The 16018-nt window shown below is 43.8% G+C and overlaps 1 protein-coding gene across 1 annotated transcript in view; it reads right to left on the reverse strand.

Annotated features, from left to right (window-relative positions):
- Window positions 1-171: 171 nt before the first annotated feature.
- LOC143131858 (tetratricopeptide repeat protein 21B-like) overlaps window positions 172-16018 on the reverse strand; it is a 22627-nt gene continuing 6780 nt past the window's right edge. The window contains exons 9-23 of the mRNA XM_076291442.1: window positions 15860-16018; window positions 15315-15387; window positions 14940-15050; window positions 14190-14328; window positions 13352-13452; window positions 10483-10662; window positions 9971-10081; window positions 9235-9316; window positions 8835-8985; window positions 8299-8460; window positions 7461-7677; window positions 4905-5135; window positions 4278-4398; window positions 3204-3271; window positions 172-358 (exon numbers count right to left, since the gene is read on the reverse strand). The exon at window positions 15860-16018 is cut by the window's right edge and continues 80 nt beyond it. Of these exons, the coding sequence (XP_076147557.1) occupies window positions 281-358; window positions 3204-3271; window positions 4278-4398; window positions 4905-5135; window positions 7461-7677; window positions 8299-8460; window positions 8835-8985; window positions 9235-9316; window positions 9971-10081; window positions 10483-10662; window positions 13352-13452; window positions 14190-14328; window positions 14940-15050; window positions 15315-15387; window positions 15860-16018 (1984 nt within the window). The 3' untranslated portion in view covers window positions 172-280. The remainder of the gene's footprint in view (window positions 359-3203; window positions 3272-4277; window positions 4399-4904; window positions 5136-7460; window positions 7678-8298; window positions 8461-8834; window positions 8986-9234; window positions 9317-9970; window positions 10082-10482; window positions 10663-13351; window positions 13453-14189; window positions 14329-14939; window positions 15051-15314; window positions 15388-15859) is intronic.

The following is a 16018-nucleotide window of genomic DNA, read 5'->3' on the forward strand; positions in this document are numbered from 1 at the left end:
ATCACATATAATACAGTAATTGCTTTATTTGATCAATATTGATATTTTACAGCTTTTCTAAAACATACATACGACACAAACCATCTATGGATACAAAAAGTAATCATTTAGAATTATAGTATAGATTTTACAGCAGCCCATACATGGCTACAGTGCTGAATATTATATACAGTATGTGAATTAAAGCAAATTAAAACATACATATGTAAAAACGCAGAGCTGGCCTCTAAGTCCAGTAAAGGTGGCTGTAGTATCGTCGGTGCTGCTTGTGGTGTTAGAGTTACGGTCTCAGAGACACCTGGGCCCGGTTCAGAATATCCGTCTCAATCTGGGGGAAGTCAGGGTGCTCCTCCAGAACCTAAACCAGACAGGAATTCAATTGAATTCAATTCAACTCAACTTTATCGTCAAATGTGCTGGAGATGGTGTCACACAGTGAAATTCTGTGAATCCTCCAGGACCACTGAGTTAAGGTGGCAGTGGCTCATTTTTGATGTAGGATCATAGAAGTGCCCCTGTGGGGCTGTGAATGTGACTGTGAAGGTGAAGACATAGTGAAGAGATAAAGCTTCTCAGTCTTCCAGAGTGCCTTTGTATTCACAAGTCCTCTAGTTTACGTTCACGTATGGTTCAAGAGAAAATCTTTCATTATAGATTCAGCATGATTATCGCTGTTAGGTTCAAAGCATAGACTGTATAAAATAGGTTTAAAGTCACTCATATTTCTAATGACAAAGAGTGCATATTTTATCTTATAGGGCCCTATTATGACAGTCTAAAGCGCATGGTCACTGGCGAATAGCTTAAACTAATTTCGGGGTTTGTCCAGTCCATATTGGGTGTGGTTTAGTTATGAAACGTTATGAAAGAAGGTGGGCCTTATGTTTCTTAATCAGTCATGGGTGTGTTTTGGGCGTAACATCATTTAAACCAATGAGAATGACATCTGTCATTCCCTTTAACTGCGTGGAGCGCAACTTCAAGCTGTGCATCGGTATTTTGACAGTCAGTGGTGCATTTGAAGGAATCTGCTTGCACGCGAGACTTATGGAACAGTTATTCCACTAAACCATGTTTTACTAAAACCTAGCCTTCACGCATTTGCACTCTATTATTTGGTTGGAAAAAGCAACACTTACTAATGTTCGAATGACTGAATAAAACAACGTCTATCCAGCAGAGGAGTCGCTTATATCTCGTGACAGTGCGTCTTCAGCTGTGCTCTCGCCTAATCACTTTTAACCGTCATTACCAATTTGCAAATGATGGTAAATAACTACTCATTGTAAGATGTATTTCGTAATATCTTTATTCTAATTATGTTTCCCATTGTAGCCTAATCATGTAATTTGCATGGATGTTTTGCATGGATGTGCGCTGGTGCGCGTTCATGGATGACAGAAGGATGGTGCATTGTGCACCCGCCCATATGATTGTTGATAATGCGCTCTTAAAATAACATATAAACAACTCGCCATGGACTTCTGACCAGGTTTCTCTAGGTCAGTGGCACAATGCGTTTTAGGTTGTGTACGATAGCGATTTTAGACAAAACGCCAGATCCCCTCCTTAGGTTGTTAATTGCCACACCCCCTGAGACATGTAAAATACGAATTTAACTTTGCGTCGGGAAAATAACTAGCTTTCCACCATGCGCCAGGTTGCAAAATAGCGCCCCATAATGTGCAACCCGGTGCTGCTATTTGTCAGAGAGCAACCAGTTATCAGATGCAGGAAGGGCGGTGCGAGAGATAACATATGTTGTTTCTTTTTCTCTCACTCTCTCTCTCTCTGAACTGAGGCAGCAATGTTCATATGTTGTAACATCACCTCAAGAAGTGGTTAATGGTTGGCTGTTATCTCCTGTGCTTTTTCTTCAGAAAATTACACCCTATGTTAGTGGTTCTCAAACTGGAGAACACCCGAACACATCACAAGGGGAGCGAGACAGTTCACTCACAAATTTAAATAATATTTCTGTGGGGCGCCGTGCCATGCCTTGCAGCAAAATGCAAGGGGCATGAATCAGCCTATATTTTCACGAACAATAACAGACACCACTCTTCAGCTTTGTCAAAACTAAAATTAGGTGCATTATCGTTCGTTCAGTCTTCTTTGCCTATTGCGTAAAAGCCTCTTGTTATATTCATTTCACATTCTTACGACATAGCCACAACACAACACCAGTACATAGTCCTAGCCTTGGCACAGACAAGCACAAGTTTAACTAGAGAGGAAAATGCGGATTTCACTTTCCCAAGTAAAAAGACCTCTGCAAATACTATAACGACTTGAGCTATTTTCACTATTAAGGCTATGTTTACATTGGAATTGACGTCCACGGTGTTATGGATCCATTTGTCTGCAACGCACCGTAGCCTTCAAGAAATACAGGAACAGCTTATTAAGCTGAAGAGTGACAGCAGATTCAAACACCTCAACCCTCTACATAGCGTGCAAGAAAATCCCCAAACTCTCAGATGTGCAATAAAACTTATTTCGGTAGACTAGGTCAGTCACTTGTGCAGCACAGGCTTTTCCAAAATGACGGTGCTTAAAATGCAACACAAATGTGTTGTGCAGAGACTTTAACAGCTTTGAAAATATTTAACATTGACATTTAACATTGACTAGGTATCATTGACTAGGTTTCCATGCACACCATTCCATGCCAATATTCTGATTCCACATAAGTCATGTAAACACCTTATGTGGAATTATGTGCTATTATAATATAATAAGAATAAAATGTAAAAAAAGGTGAATTTGGCCGCACCTATTTTGCGGTCATGAATGAAATTCAGGGACAGAGACCGTGAAGACATCATGACGCAGACACTGGCCTACTTCTACTGATTCATGCACTGTAGAACAGTTTGGTGGGGCCCGGGTTGGAAAAGTTTGAGAACCCCTGCCCCATGCAATACACTTTACAGTAAATGGCCTTCAACATAGGGTTGCATATAGGGGGCTACAGGGTTGCATATAGGGGGCTACTGGCTGTAAATGTAAAATTACTTCACTTCTAAAACTATTTTATGCTTCTAAACCCATTTTATGCTGAGCACAAATTCATTGCAGCAGTAACAATAAGCATATTCACTGACATTAATACTGCTAAAAAACAGAATAATAAATGGACAGTGCCTTATGTTGAGATATGCTTTAGTGTGACCTGTGTGCATGTGACAGTAGTAACCCACCTTGTGGCAAACGTCTATGGCCTCAGTGTAGTTTTTATACTTGAGGTAATTGAAAGCCAGCCGATAGCCTGTTGAGAGGGAGAGCACTGGTGAGATCACTGTGTGCATGCAAACACTTCTCCAGAGAAGAATATAACAGTGTAGAGTGCATGACATACTCATGCACACTACATAACATACTCATATATACACTACATAACATACTCATATACACTACATAACATACTCATATACACTACATAACATACTCATGTATACTACATAACACTCATATACACTACATAACATACTCATGTATACTACATAACATACTCATATACACTATATAATATACTCATGTACACTATATAATACTCATGTACACTACATAACACTTTCCAAGACCACATCAAACTATTAGGCGTAGGTGAATTCACAACTGCACTCAGTGGAGATTTTTTAGTTTTGCAAAACGGCAGCTGAGGGACACTTGGGGCAGCCATGGCCTACTGGTTAGCGCTTCGGACTTGTAACCGGAGGGTTGCCGGTTCGAACCCCGTCCAGTAGGCACGGCTGAAGTGCCCTTGAGCAAGGCACCTAACCCCGAGCGCCGCTGTTGTTGCAGGCAGCTCACTGCGCCGGGATTAGTGTGTGCTTCACCTAACTGTGTGTTCACTGTGTGCTGAGTGTGTTTCACTAATTCACAGATTGGGATAAATGCAGAGACCAAATTTCCCTCACAGGATCAAAAGAGTATATATAATTATACTTACTTATACTTGTTAAGCTCACCTCTTCAAGTTTTAACCCACCGTTGGCTGAAAATAAAATAGCATAAAGAGAGGCCACTATGCTTTGCCTTTCATTCTCACTTTCTCTCTGTATATTTCACCCTTGCATGAAATAGATTTTCGGGAGATTCTAATGCACATGCTCCAGGGAGCTTTCCAGAGAAGCTGGATGTCTGCTCGTTTTTGCATAGTTTTAATTAAAAAATCGTCCCGGCGTACTTTGATGTGAAAATGTGTGGTTGCAACACAAAATGCACACAGGTTGGGTGGTCTGCATCTATGGTGTGGTTGCCCCTGTACTTACCTATGGTGGGGTTGACTCTATAGCTGTACCTCCAGGCCTCGGCATAGTATACAGCAGCATCTCTGTATGAGTGCTCACTCTCATAGATGTAGCCAAGGTACTCTAGCGCTTTCCAGCAGGACTGAGAGAAGGATAACACACACACACACACACACACACGCACACACATATATAAATACACACACACACATTTTATAAATACACACATACACACAAACACACATACACATAAATACACACACACACACACATTCATAAACATACACAAAAACACAGGCGCACACTAACACACACACACACACACACACACACACACACACACACACACACACACATAAATACACACACACACATTCATAAATACACAAATACACACAGACGCGCGCACACACACACACACACACACACACACACACACACAAACATAAATACACATACACACATTCATAAACTCACAAATACACACAGACGCACACACACTCAAACACAAACACACACACACACACACACAGTATATTTAATAAGGCCCCCTGCATGCCCCTCCATGTGCATGGTATGCTGCATGCTCCAGCCTCAGCATGCGAACAGTGTTGATGCATGAGCACGCCTGCCTGGTGAGCATCTGACCTTGTTGTGGATGAGGCAGTGCTTGGCCAGCTTGGTGGCGATGTCGTACTTCCCCGACTTGATGTACATGTCGGTCAGCAGTAGCTGGCCACGCTCCAGGTCCTCCGCGTACTCCTCGCTCCACTCCACCCGGGAGAGCCGCTTGAGCTGGTTCCGAGCCCGCGGAGTCTGGTTCTGCAGCATGAAGGCCTGGCTCAGCCCCAGCAGAGCAGACACACTCTCTCTGTCAGACTGCACCCACAAAACAAACAAACAAACAAACAAATAAATAAATAAATAAATAAATAAATAAATAAACAAACCAACACAAACAAATCGCGAGGAGAAGTCAACAAGATGCTCTCAGTGTTAGCATCATATTCACCACATTGAAAAGTTGAGGTATTAGGCATATTCGATCTACGTAATAAGTAAGGGATAATGGACGACACGGTGTTCACAGAAGTTAATGCACGGTCGAGGTTGTAAAACGGCCCCGACGCGAAGCGGAGGAGTTTAAACCTCGTAGTAGTGCATTAACTTCATTATTATTACTTCAGGTAATAACGTTCGCTGCGGCCATTTTGTTGATATAGAAAATGCATAGGTAGGTCTATTCAATGCGTTTCACATTTTCCCGTAAAATATCCCATATTTTATTACTCTCATAACATTAGCCCCGGACTTGTCCGTCTCTGTACTGTTGTCCTGTTGCTACCATGCCCTTCAAGCGGAAAGATGTTTTTAAAGCATCGTTTTGCTTGCCTGAGCGACCTTAGAGTGATCAGAACAGTGTGGGAGAGAGCACGATAGATGCCAATCTTTAAGCAAAGTCTCATTAGACCTAGCTTCGTTTAGTTAGTGCAGCAGTTTTGTAGTGCGAATTCTTGCTCTCATTAGAGGAATAGCAAAAGAAAGACGAATGTTGAAATTTCCCTGTATTTTGGGTGAGTAACCCGGTAAATCTCCCTTATTTTCAATGCTCAACGTTGACAGCTATGGTCAGGGATGGATTACTGCACGGGCCTACCGGGCCCAGGCCCAGGGGCCCAAGGGGTCAGGGGGCCCTGAAGCCCAAGCCTTTGCATGGAATCATTGCCTCAATATCAACAAATCAGGATGTAGGCTATGAATCTGATTGAATTTAGTATTGGCCATCCCCAAAATGCACCAGAATACAGGAAATCACATCAAACAAATTAAAAAAATTCTGGGGGAGGACCCCAAACCCCCCCTCCCACATATACGACAATTAGTGGGGGGACCTTAATACATCTGGGCCCAGGGGCCCGAAAGTTCATAATCCGCCCATGGCTATGGTCAGAAAACGAGAAGAGAATGAGACTGAGGAGTTGAGTCAGTGCAGGAGAGACTTGTGGCTAGATAGGATAAATAGGCTAAACATACAGCCAACTCCTCACATCCATCGCCATTATTATATCTGTATTATTAATAGCCTACTATATTATATTGTCCTCTGTGGGCTTAAGTTAAATAAGTTTTAGACAGTAGGCCTACAGACAGCAGACAGCTGCCCCTATGCAATATGCGGAGACATCAGCAGTAGCCTGATGTAGTCGCCTACCGTAGGTTACCTTGGATAGCATTGCTAGGTAGGCAATGTTAGCCAACGTTTTACAGTAGCCTAATATATTTATTGATGGTGCGCCCTTCTCAGCTCGTCTTAGGCTATGCAGTGTATGCACGGCAAGTGGCAAATAGGAACAAACTCAGTGGAGAAAGATATCAGTAGATAATTCTGATTTGTATAGTGTTTTGTTCACTTGGATTTTGGAAATGTTAGCCTTTTCTGCATCCAGACCATACAGTTGCATAGATATCAGACTAGAACAATCACTAACCCACTTTAAACTACTTTAGCAAAGTCCTTGGCTGCAGGTTGTGAGCAACAGGCAAACGCAAGATACAATTTCAGTCCAATGAGATGCATCTTTATTCTCTGCGTTCATGCATGTTTAAACGATGTTGTGGAACAAATATAAGTTCGCCGACCTTGCGACTCGAACGCCTTCAGCTGCGACGTGTGCCGATATATGAACAAGACAGTTATGCTATAAATATCAGGGTAAGTTACAGCAGACAATAATGACGGATCTTTACTTAATGCTATTGAGTCTATTAGATATGGGTCCACAACGATTAAGTTAATCTACTCTTGATATTGACGAGATGAAGCCTGTAGGCTACTGTGCTCTGCTCAGCTTAAATCTACGCGCTACAGGCGATTGTCACATAGAATAGCCTATAGAACTGGAATGTCATATCAACAATATGGCCGCGGCGGTGTTTGCGAATAAGCCCTATTACATTAAAAGCAAACAACATTTCAGTTAATTGTTTCACATTCACACCTAGATTCACAGAAAGAGCCCTTAGTACACTGATGCTTAATGGTTGATGGTTTTAATGCTTAAGATGCCTGATTACAAACAAACAACATAATATGATTTTACACTTTATATTGGCTAAGCATGGTAGTGTATGCGTATTATTTTTCAGAGCGTTCTGGCCTGGTGTCAGTGCATCCACATGTTAGTGTGGCAGTGCCGTTCTCACCTTGCCGGCCATCATGTCGCTGAAGGCAGTGGCGGCGCTCTGGACGAGAGGCTCCTCCTTGGTGTGGAGGCGCAGCAGGTTGAAGAGCAGGTGGCCGCGCTGCACGCCGGCCTTGGAGCGTGGACACAGCTCCTTCAGCAGGCTCTGGGCGGTGGTCAGGCCCACCTGGGTCCCCTCGTCCCCCTTGGTCTCTGCTGGGCCGTCGCTGGGGGCACTCCTGGGGAACACAGAACAGCTGGAGCATGAGTCACAGAGAGACACAGCCACTGGACTTCACTACAGAGACACAGCCACTGGACTTCACTACAGCGACACAGCCACTGGACTTCACTACAGCGACACAGCCACTGGACTTCACTACAGCGACACAGCCACTGGACTTCACTACAGCGACACAGCCACTGGACTACAGAGAGACACAGCCACTGGACTAAACTACAGAGACACAGCCACTGGACTAAACTACAGGGAGACACAGCCACTGGACTACAGGCTGAGCACAACAGGCTGCGGGTAGTGGGTGTGTGTCTGTCTGTGTGTTTGTGTGTGTGTGTGTGTGTGTGTGTGTGTGTGTGTGTGTGTGTGTGTGTGTGTGTGTGTGTGTGTGTGTGTGTTTGTGTGTGTGTGTGTGTGTGTGTGTCTGTCTGTGTGTTTGTGTGTGTGTGTGTGTGTGTGTGTTTGTTTGTGTGTGTGTGTGTGTGTGTGTGTGTGTGTGTGTGTGTGTGTCTGTCTGTGTGTGTGTGTGTGTGTGTGTGTGTGTGTGTGTGTGTGTGTGTGTGTGTGTGTGTGTGTGTGTGTGTGTGTGTGTGTGTGTGTGTGTGTGTTTGTCCAGCCTCACCCCTCATCCTCTGTGCTGGGCTGGAACATCTGTCCGGCGAATGTCTCCTTGTCTGGGTTCAGGCAGATCTGGACCATCAGGTCCAAGGCCTTTTCGCCCCACTCAGAGTCCTGCCGGGACTTATTCAGGTGCATCAGTGCGTCGGTCACCTGGTTCCTGTGCCTATACACACACACACACACACACACGGCACATGCACACACACACACACACACACAGCACATGCACATGCACACACACACACACACACACGGCACATGCACACACACACACATACACACACACACACACATACCGCACACACACACACACACACACACAAACAAAACAAATAGATGTACAGTATGCACAAGCAATTGACACAAGCATGACATTAGACACACATATACCCATATTTTCCACATACACACACACACACACATTTACATGATGTATGATTTACAGATAAGCAAGCGTGCGTCCAGATCAAAGCAGATGCAGAACAAAGCACAAAGCAGATGTGTTTTCCAGAGATTCCTGCGGAGACTGTCTCTCACCACAGGTAGAGCCCTCTGCAGTAGTTGTAGCCAGCGTCATAAGGAGCCTTGCAGGAGAAGCGCTCACACGCCGTGAAAAACGGCACAATGTCCTCCAGCTTCCCAACTCTCCTCAGGAGCTCTACAAACTTGGCCATGACCCGGAAGTTATCTGTAGAACAGGAAATACTCTATGATCATACTTGCTGAACTTTGGGGATACTTAGGTCCTAGCAACTGAAATGACCCATTGATGAACATACAAAATGTTTGTGTCTCTGTGTGTGTGTGTGTGTGTGCATATGTGTGCATAATGTGTGTGTGTGTGTGCATATGTGTGTGTGCGTGTGTGTGTGCGTGTGTATGTGTGTGTGTGTGCGAGAGAGAGAGAGAGAGAGAGAGAGAGAGAGCACTGAGAGACCTGGGAGGTGCCGGGCCAGGTCTGCATACACCTTCACAGCTTCCTCATGCTTCGCCTGGCGGAACAACACGTCTCCCAGGAGCTGCGCAGAGAACCACCCCAACACACATGCTCAGCTAAGGTTGAACACACACATGCTGAACCACACACCAACACACACGCTCAGCTAAGGTTGAATACACACATGCTGAACCACACACAAACACACACGCTCAGCTAAGGTTGAATACACACATGCTGAACCACACACCAACACACACGCTCAGCTAAGGTTGAATACACACATGCTGAACCACACACCAACACACACGCTCAGCTAAGGTTGAATACACACATGCTGAACCACACCAACACACACGCTCAGCTAAGGTTGAACACACACATGCTGAACCACACCAACACACACGCTCAGCTAAGGTTGAACTCACACATGCTGAACCACACCAACACACGCTCAGCTAAGGTTGAATACACACATACTGAACCACAAGACTTATGAGTTTATGTACACTATGGGTCACAATGTGGACTTATTTTGACCCAGGACGACCTCCAGCATCTGAACTAAAGGAGTTACAGTAAAATGATACCATTGCATATACAGTACATTTGTGTGTTGAGTCCCTCTGTGTACATGTCAAGTGCAACTCTCTAACACTCTGTGGGGACTGTCTGTCCAGTGTTACAGTGTTGTCCATGTAGGGCCTTGCTGTGAGGAGTAAAGGGCGGTAGGCACCATGGTGGCATCCGGGTGGTTGGGCTGGGACGTCACGGCTGCCTCACAGTGGTCCCTGCACTGGTCCAGTTTGTTGTGCTTCAGATACAGCTGAGCCATCTCCAGTGAAATCTGCACACACAACACACACATACACAAAGCTCTGGGTCAGTACTTGATCCAAAGCAGCATGTGTTTGTGCGTGTGTGTGTGTGTATGTGTGTGTTTGTGTGTGTGGTGTGTGTGTATGTGTGTGTGTGTGTGTGTGTGTGTGTGTGTGTGTGTGTGTGTGTGCGTGCGTTATTACATGAGTGTGTGTGTGTGTGTGTGTGTGTGTGTGTGTGTGTGTGTGTGTGTGTGTGTGTGTGTGTGCGTGCGTGTTATTACATGAGTGTGTGTGTGTGTGTGTGTGTGTGTGTGTGCGTGTGTGTGTGCATTATTGCATGATGTGTGTGTGTGTATGTGTATGCGTGTGTGCATTATTGCATGTGTGTGTGTATGTGTGTGCATTATTGCATGTGTGTGTGACTGACGCTGGCGTCTGCAGGTGTGTGGTGCAGGGCCTCCGTATAGCACAGGATGGCCTCCTCCAGGTGTGGCTTGATGCGGGCCAGGGCACAGAAGAGCCAGGAGGCCACGGCTGCCTGCTGCTCCAGCTGCTCCGGCTGCTCCACGGACACACGGCGCAACACCTTCCTCTGGAGGGACAGAGCCTGGGGACACACACAGAACACCTTAACACACACACACACACACACACACATACATACACACACATACACACACAGAACACCTTAACACACACACACACACACACACACACACACACACACACACACACACACACACACACATACACACATACACACACACACACACATACATACACACACACACACACACAAGCCTCCTCTGCAAAAATGATTAAGAATGGATTTCAAACAGAGTTGTGTGTTCAGATGTGAATCTCATATGATACTCTCTCACTTATCATACTGTATTACCGTATGGGGCCAAGCCTCCCAGACAACCGTCAAACCAGTCACATCATTATACAAACAGGCACTGAAAATAATGGACCAGAAACCAATAAAATCACATCACTGTTTAATTTTACAAAAATATACAAGTTATTAAGTTTTGATAATTTCATTAAGTTTTCTTTTCTTAAAATAATTTATTTTTAAATGCGCAAATAATCTGGCGCCCTCTGTACTTTGTCCATTTGACATGAAAACAAAGGCAAGGAGAGCCACAAGAGGAGCAGTGGGTGGTAACTGCACAGTAGAGGGGCGCAAAACTTCTTTCGGCCAGTCATGTTTTTCAGTATAGGAACCCGCTTTTGGAATGACTTACCGATAGAACTAAAAACACAAACAGAACTGACAACATTTAGCAGTAAGGTAAAACATTGGCTGAAAGTAAATCAGGGATGTGACCACTAAGACACGCACGCTCGCACACACATACACACACATACACACACTCTATTGTCTATGTTTTACTGTACTGTCTGTGTAGATGCCTGGCTGTTCGCATAGGTGAGAGTTTGCGAGCGGTAAGGTATTTGGGGGTTGTGTAGTACGTGATGTGATGTTTTGCGTCTGTGTTATTGTATGTTGTGACTGGCTGTCCGTATAAGTGAGAGTCTGCTGGCAGTTGGGTGTCTGGGGGTTGTGTTACGTGACTTGCTGTTTGTGATGTTCCTATATGTTGTGGTTGTCCTGATGTGCATGATTAGGGTATGAACACTAACATTACCCTTCATGTTTGGTTGGTCTCTATGTATAGAGAGGTGTATGCACACGTATACTACACTTTTTAGAATACTTTTAGACTAGGTCTGACCAGGGACTGGGGTTGCAAATTAGCCAACTGGCTAGAAACCTTTCATGTAACACATCTACAGACAGGGCCGGAGTGGGGCCACTTTTCAGCCCGGGAGTTTCAGGCCCAAGACTGGCCCACTTTTTTAGTGGTGGTGGAAATTGGATAAATAAGGCAACATTTCAGCTCTTACTATCCTGTAGTTTTTATTATAGGCTAATATTCCACTATTCCACAAGGATAGGTTGATACGTTAACAAAAACAGGAAGGAAGAAATAAAGCATTTGAAATGTATCCCACAATTCCACTAAGAGGCATATTGAACTACTGTATTGTTTACATGTTTTTTTCTGCATGGGTCAGCTATCATGTTGTTGTTTGGTGATTTCCTTTACTACACCCACTTCTGAGCAAACAAGCCATATAGGTTGATCATGTAGCCTACTGCTGTACTGTTCTTTCTTCCATAAAATAACTTTAATTCATATGGTTAACTCTATTATCCTTTCTACTTGTCCCTATAGTCATAGTTAATTTCGGGCTCATCATTTTCAGCGGGGGACTGGCTGATCTGCTGCTCAGGCTACTTTTGTTTTTAGGCCTATAGGCTACTGCATACACAGATCAAGCTTGAGTTTTGTTATCAATATTTGCATAATATTTGCAAAGTCTATGAATAGCCATATTGGATGATACCAAAATGCTAATATTTTAATTCATTTAATATGTTACTTGCGAATAGGTTGACAACGCTACAACGTCCAGTAGGTTATTAGCCCAATTACGCCGTTATAATCATGGCTAGCTCTCTTTACCAGTTGCCACTTATTATAAAATTGGAAGCATGGCACATTTGGCAGCATTTCCCTCCAATACTTTTCGTCTTTTTTACCTCGCCTTTTCAGTCCCTCATGGCATCTTTCTACCATCCATCCTCCCTGACCCTGACGCTTATCACTACGGTAGGGCCAGGCTGGTATCTGAGAAAACCTTTTAGGAAAGACGGGCTATATGGACCCAACTAATTAACTCTTCTTGGGAGGGGAGAACAACCCATGCAGAGGCTGCGGTGTTAGGCATAGAATGCGAACGTGTGTAGCCAACTTTAAGAGAAGATAGATTAACGTGACAAATGCCAATATTTTTTCCTCGACCGGCCCAAAAGTGAAGCGGCCCACCGGGATGGAAGGACAGACAGACAATAACAGAGAGAGAGAGAGAGGGAGGGGGGTAAACCAGGAAGGGGGGGAGGGAGAGAAAGAGGGAGAGCGTAGGGAGAAGTAGAGAAAGGGCAGATAGAGGAGGAGAGATGAGGCAGGGAGGGAGGGGGGAGAGAGGGACACCATGAGCAAGACAGGAGAGAGGAGATAGAGGAGACAGGAAGTAAAAAGAGAGAGAAAAAAAGAAAGAGAGAAAAGAGAGAAAGGAGAGGGAGAGAAAGTGACAGATATGGACAGAAAGGCAAGTTACTAGTCCCATCTCAGTTTGGCTGTGCAGTTGCTCTAACTGTTGTGGTGAGTTTAGCAGTGGGGTTTGGTGAGGTGATGTGAGAGGTTGGAGCAGAGGGGAGTCACCTTCTTTAATGTTTCCTCTGGAGAGACATTTATTTCCTCTTGGATTCGCGCCAACACCTTCAGGTACCCCACATAACTCAACATGGTGGCCAACTCACTCGCTGCGGAAAGAGAGAGTAAGAGAGAGAAGCATCAGTCACCTCTTTTATGAGATCACTTTCAAGGACACCAGGAAGAAAAGGTCTCAAAATGTATCTGTGTAGTTTTTCAAGGAAAACCAGTACCTGTCTCTGTTTGAGCTCACAGAGGATTTACAGTATTTACAGATTTATAGTTTTGAGATTCAAGATTACTTTATTATGTATATCTCATAATACTTGTATTATATTTGTATCATGGGTTTTGTCTCTGCAACACTGCAGCAATAGATAATAATAATAAAATAGTATGTGTTAAGGATGAATGAATCTTTATGAATCCCAACTAAGTGTTAAGTAGTTGGGATTCATAATGCATACCGTGTGAAGGGACCTTGCTACAGGCCTTCATGGCTCAATGGTTATTAAAGCTTATGACTGTCCCATCTTATAGGGATGTACAGTATGTATTTGTATATGTACTTGTGTATGTATGTACAGTATGTATGTATATATGTACATATGTATGGTGTATGTGTGTGTGTGTGTCTGTGTGTACCGGTATATATGTATGTATGTGTACATATGTATGGTGTGTGTGTGTGTGTGTGTGTGTGTGTATGTATGTATGTATATATGTACTGTATATATGTATATGTATGGTGTGTGTGTGTGTGTGTGTGTATGTGTATGTATGTATGTATATATGTATATGTATGGTGTATGTCTGTGTGTCTGTGTGTGTGTGTGTATGTATGTACTGGCTTCGGTGCTTAGGGCCTTGCGCAGGACGAGCTGCGCTTTGTCAAACTGCTTCATCTTGATGAGCAGCTCGATGAGCTCCAGACAGAGAGCGTCCTGCATGTGGTTGTCCAGCGCCATCTCGTAGTAGGCCACGGCCTGCAACACATGCACATGCCTCACACCTCACACAGAGGACTCGCTGCACCTTCACACATCTCAATCCTCGTCTGCTTTTTTTCTATTACACACATTCGCACAATGGTTTTAGTGGAATAGGGGGCTAGGAGCAGGCTTCACACATCTCAGTCCTCATGTGTTCCTATTACATAAACTTGCACGCTGGTTTGAGCAGAATTCAAGGGTAGGTTTTTTTTTTTTTTTCAAGAGTGCTGGGCTTAGAAGTAATCAGAAAAGGAGAAAAGGCTGCACTTTGAAGAGCACACTGAAGGAGGCACTACGGAGGAGGGAAGGAGGTCTGTGCAATAAAAAAGATTAATGAATGCAAAATGTGGCTTTTTCTCCTTTTCTGACACTGGTTTTAGCAACAATATGTTCCTTGATGTTTATATCTTATAACTATACTGTATCTAATACAGTGTGTTTTATGCACTATGCACTGGAATAAAATGCAATTTCATTCTGACGTAAGCACAGAAACATGACTAATACATAAAGCTGAGGTTAGCGTGTAGCATCAGCAGTGAAATCAGGGTCTGTGAGGTCTAGACAATCAGCACGGATTCCTGTCTGCCTGAGCTGTACTGTACCTTGTCATATTGGTGGGTTTTCACATAGGCCTGGCCAATCTTCCGGGCAAACGTTGGGTCTTTAGGGGCTTTTTCTGTTGCCTCCAGGTAGACTGCGATGGCCTTCTCTGGCTTTGGGTGTTTAACACATCAGCAATATACAAGTTATGGTTCAAGCCATCATCAACAAGTCCTTTCTATGTACAAGCAAAACACCATCATACAGGCCATCAATTCATATAGACAAAGATTTTAATGCAACTGGAAAGAATCTAAGAGATTAATGGTTGATATATTTTTAATTATTTGGTCCAATAACATCCAGCAAAAGCACTAAAATAATTCCAACACACAAAAAAACATAACTGACATGACACACTTCCATTTTCAGCATACCTCTTGGATTTTCATGTAGGCATCACCTAAGAGAACACTCGTGTGAGCATTAGGTATCACTTCACAGAGCTCCCTAAAGGAACAACATTATGCCACTGGTTATGTTGTGTCTTGAATTCATTAAATATGTCCAACAGTAAAACAGAATGGTGTGAGTAAATACAGTACTGGTCTTGAGTGAATACATCTGGTCTTGGGATATTGCTTAAGTTTAGGTTTAGGATTAAGTTTTTGGTTAAACGAACAAAGATGTGGGTTACACCAGTTAGCCTATAGCTTCCTTTCAGCTACAGGTTAGCTATGGACTAACTGGTCTAAAGTAACCAACTTCCAATTAATTACGTTAAGCTAGGCAAACAATGCCAGGCTAGGTTATTGCACGTGCAAATAAGTGAAGGGTATGTATCCTCTTATCTAACTCTGAGGTAGACACATATAAGCTAATTTCCCAAAATGTCGCTGTGTTCCTTTAAGTTTGAAAATCACTAGGGTGACTGCAACCAAAGATTTTTTATTCTCACCACAGTAATCTGCACAAGGCTCACCTGTAGCAGGCGATGTAGAGGTTTTTATTCTTCTTCCTGTCCAGGTAGATGGCCGCCATCTTCTCTTTGGCCTCGATGTAGTTGGACTGACTGGGCTCGACGCTACGCAGCATGCTGATGGCTGTGTCCACCAGGTTCTTGGCCAACGCCAGGTCCACG

Source organism: Alosa pseudoharengus, unplaced genomic scaffold (assembly GCF_046254945.1).
Source record: "Alosa pseudoharengus isolate Yale_2024_CS ecotype anadromous, Long Island Sound unplaced genomic scaffold, YU_APseudo_1.1 YU_APseudo_1.1_scf_18, whole genome shotgun sequence".
Classification (NCBI taxonomy): Eukaryota; Metazoa; Chordata; class Actinopteri; order Clupeiformes; family Clupeidae; genus Alosa; species Alosa pseudoharengus.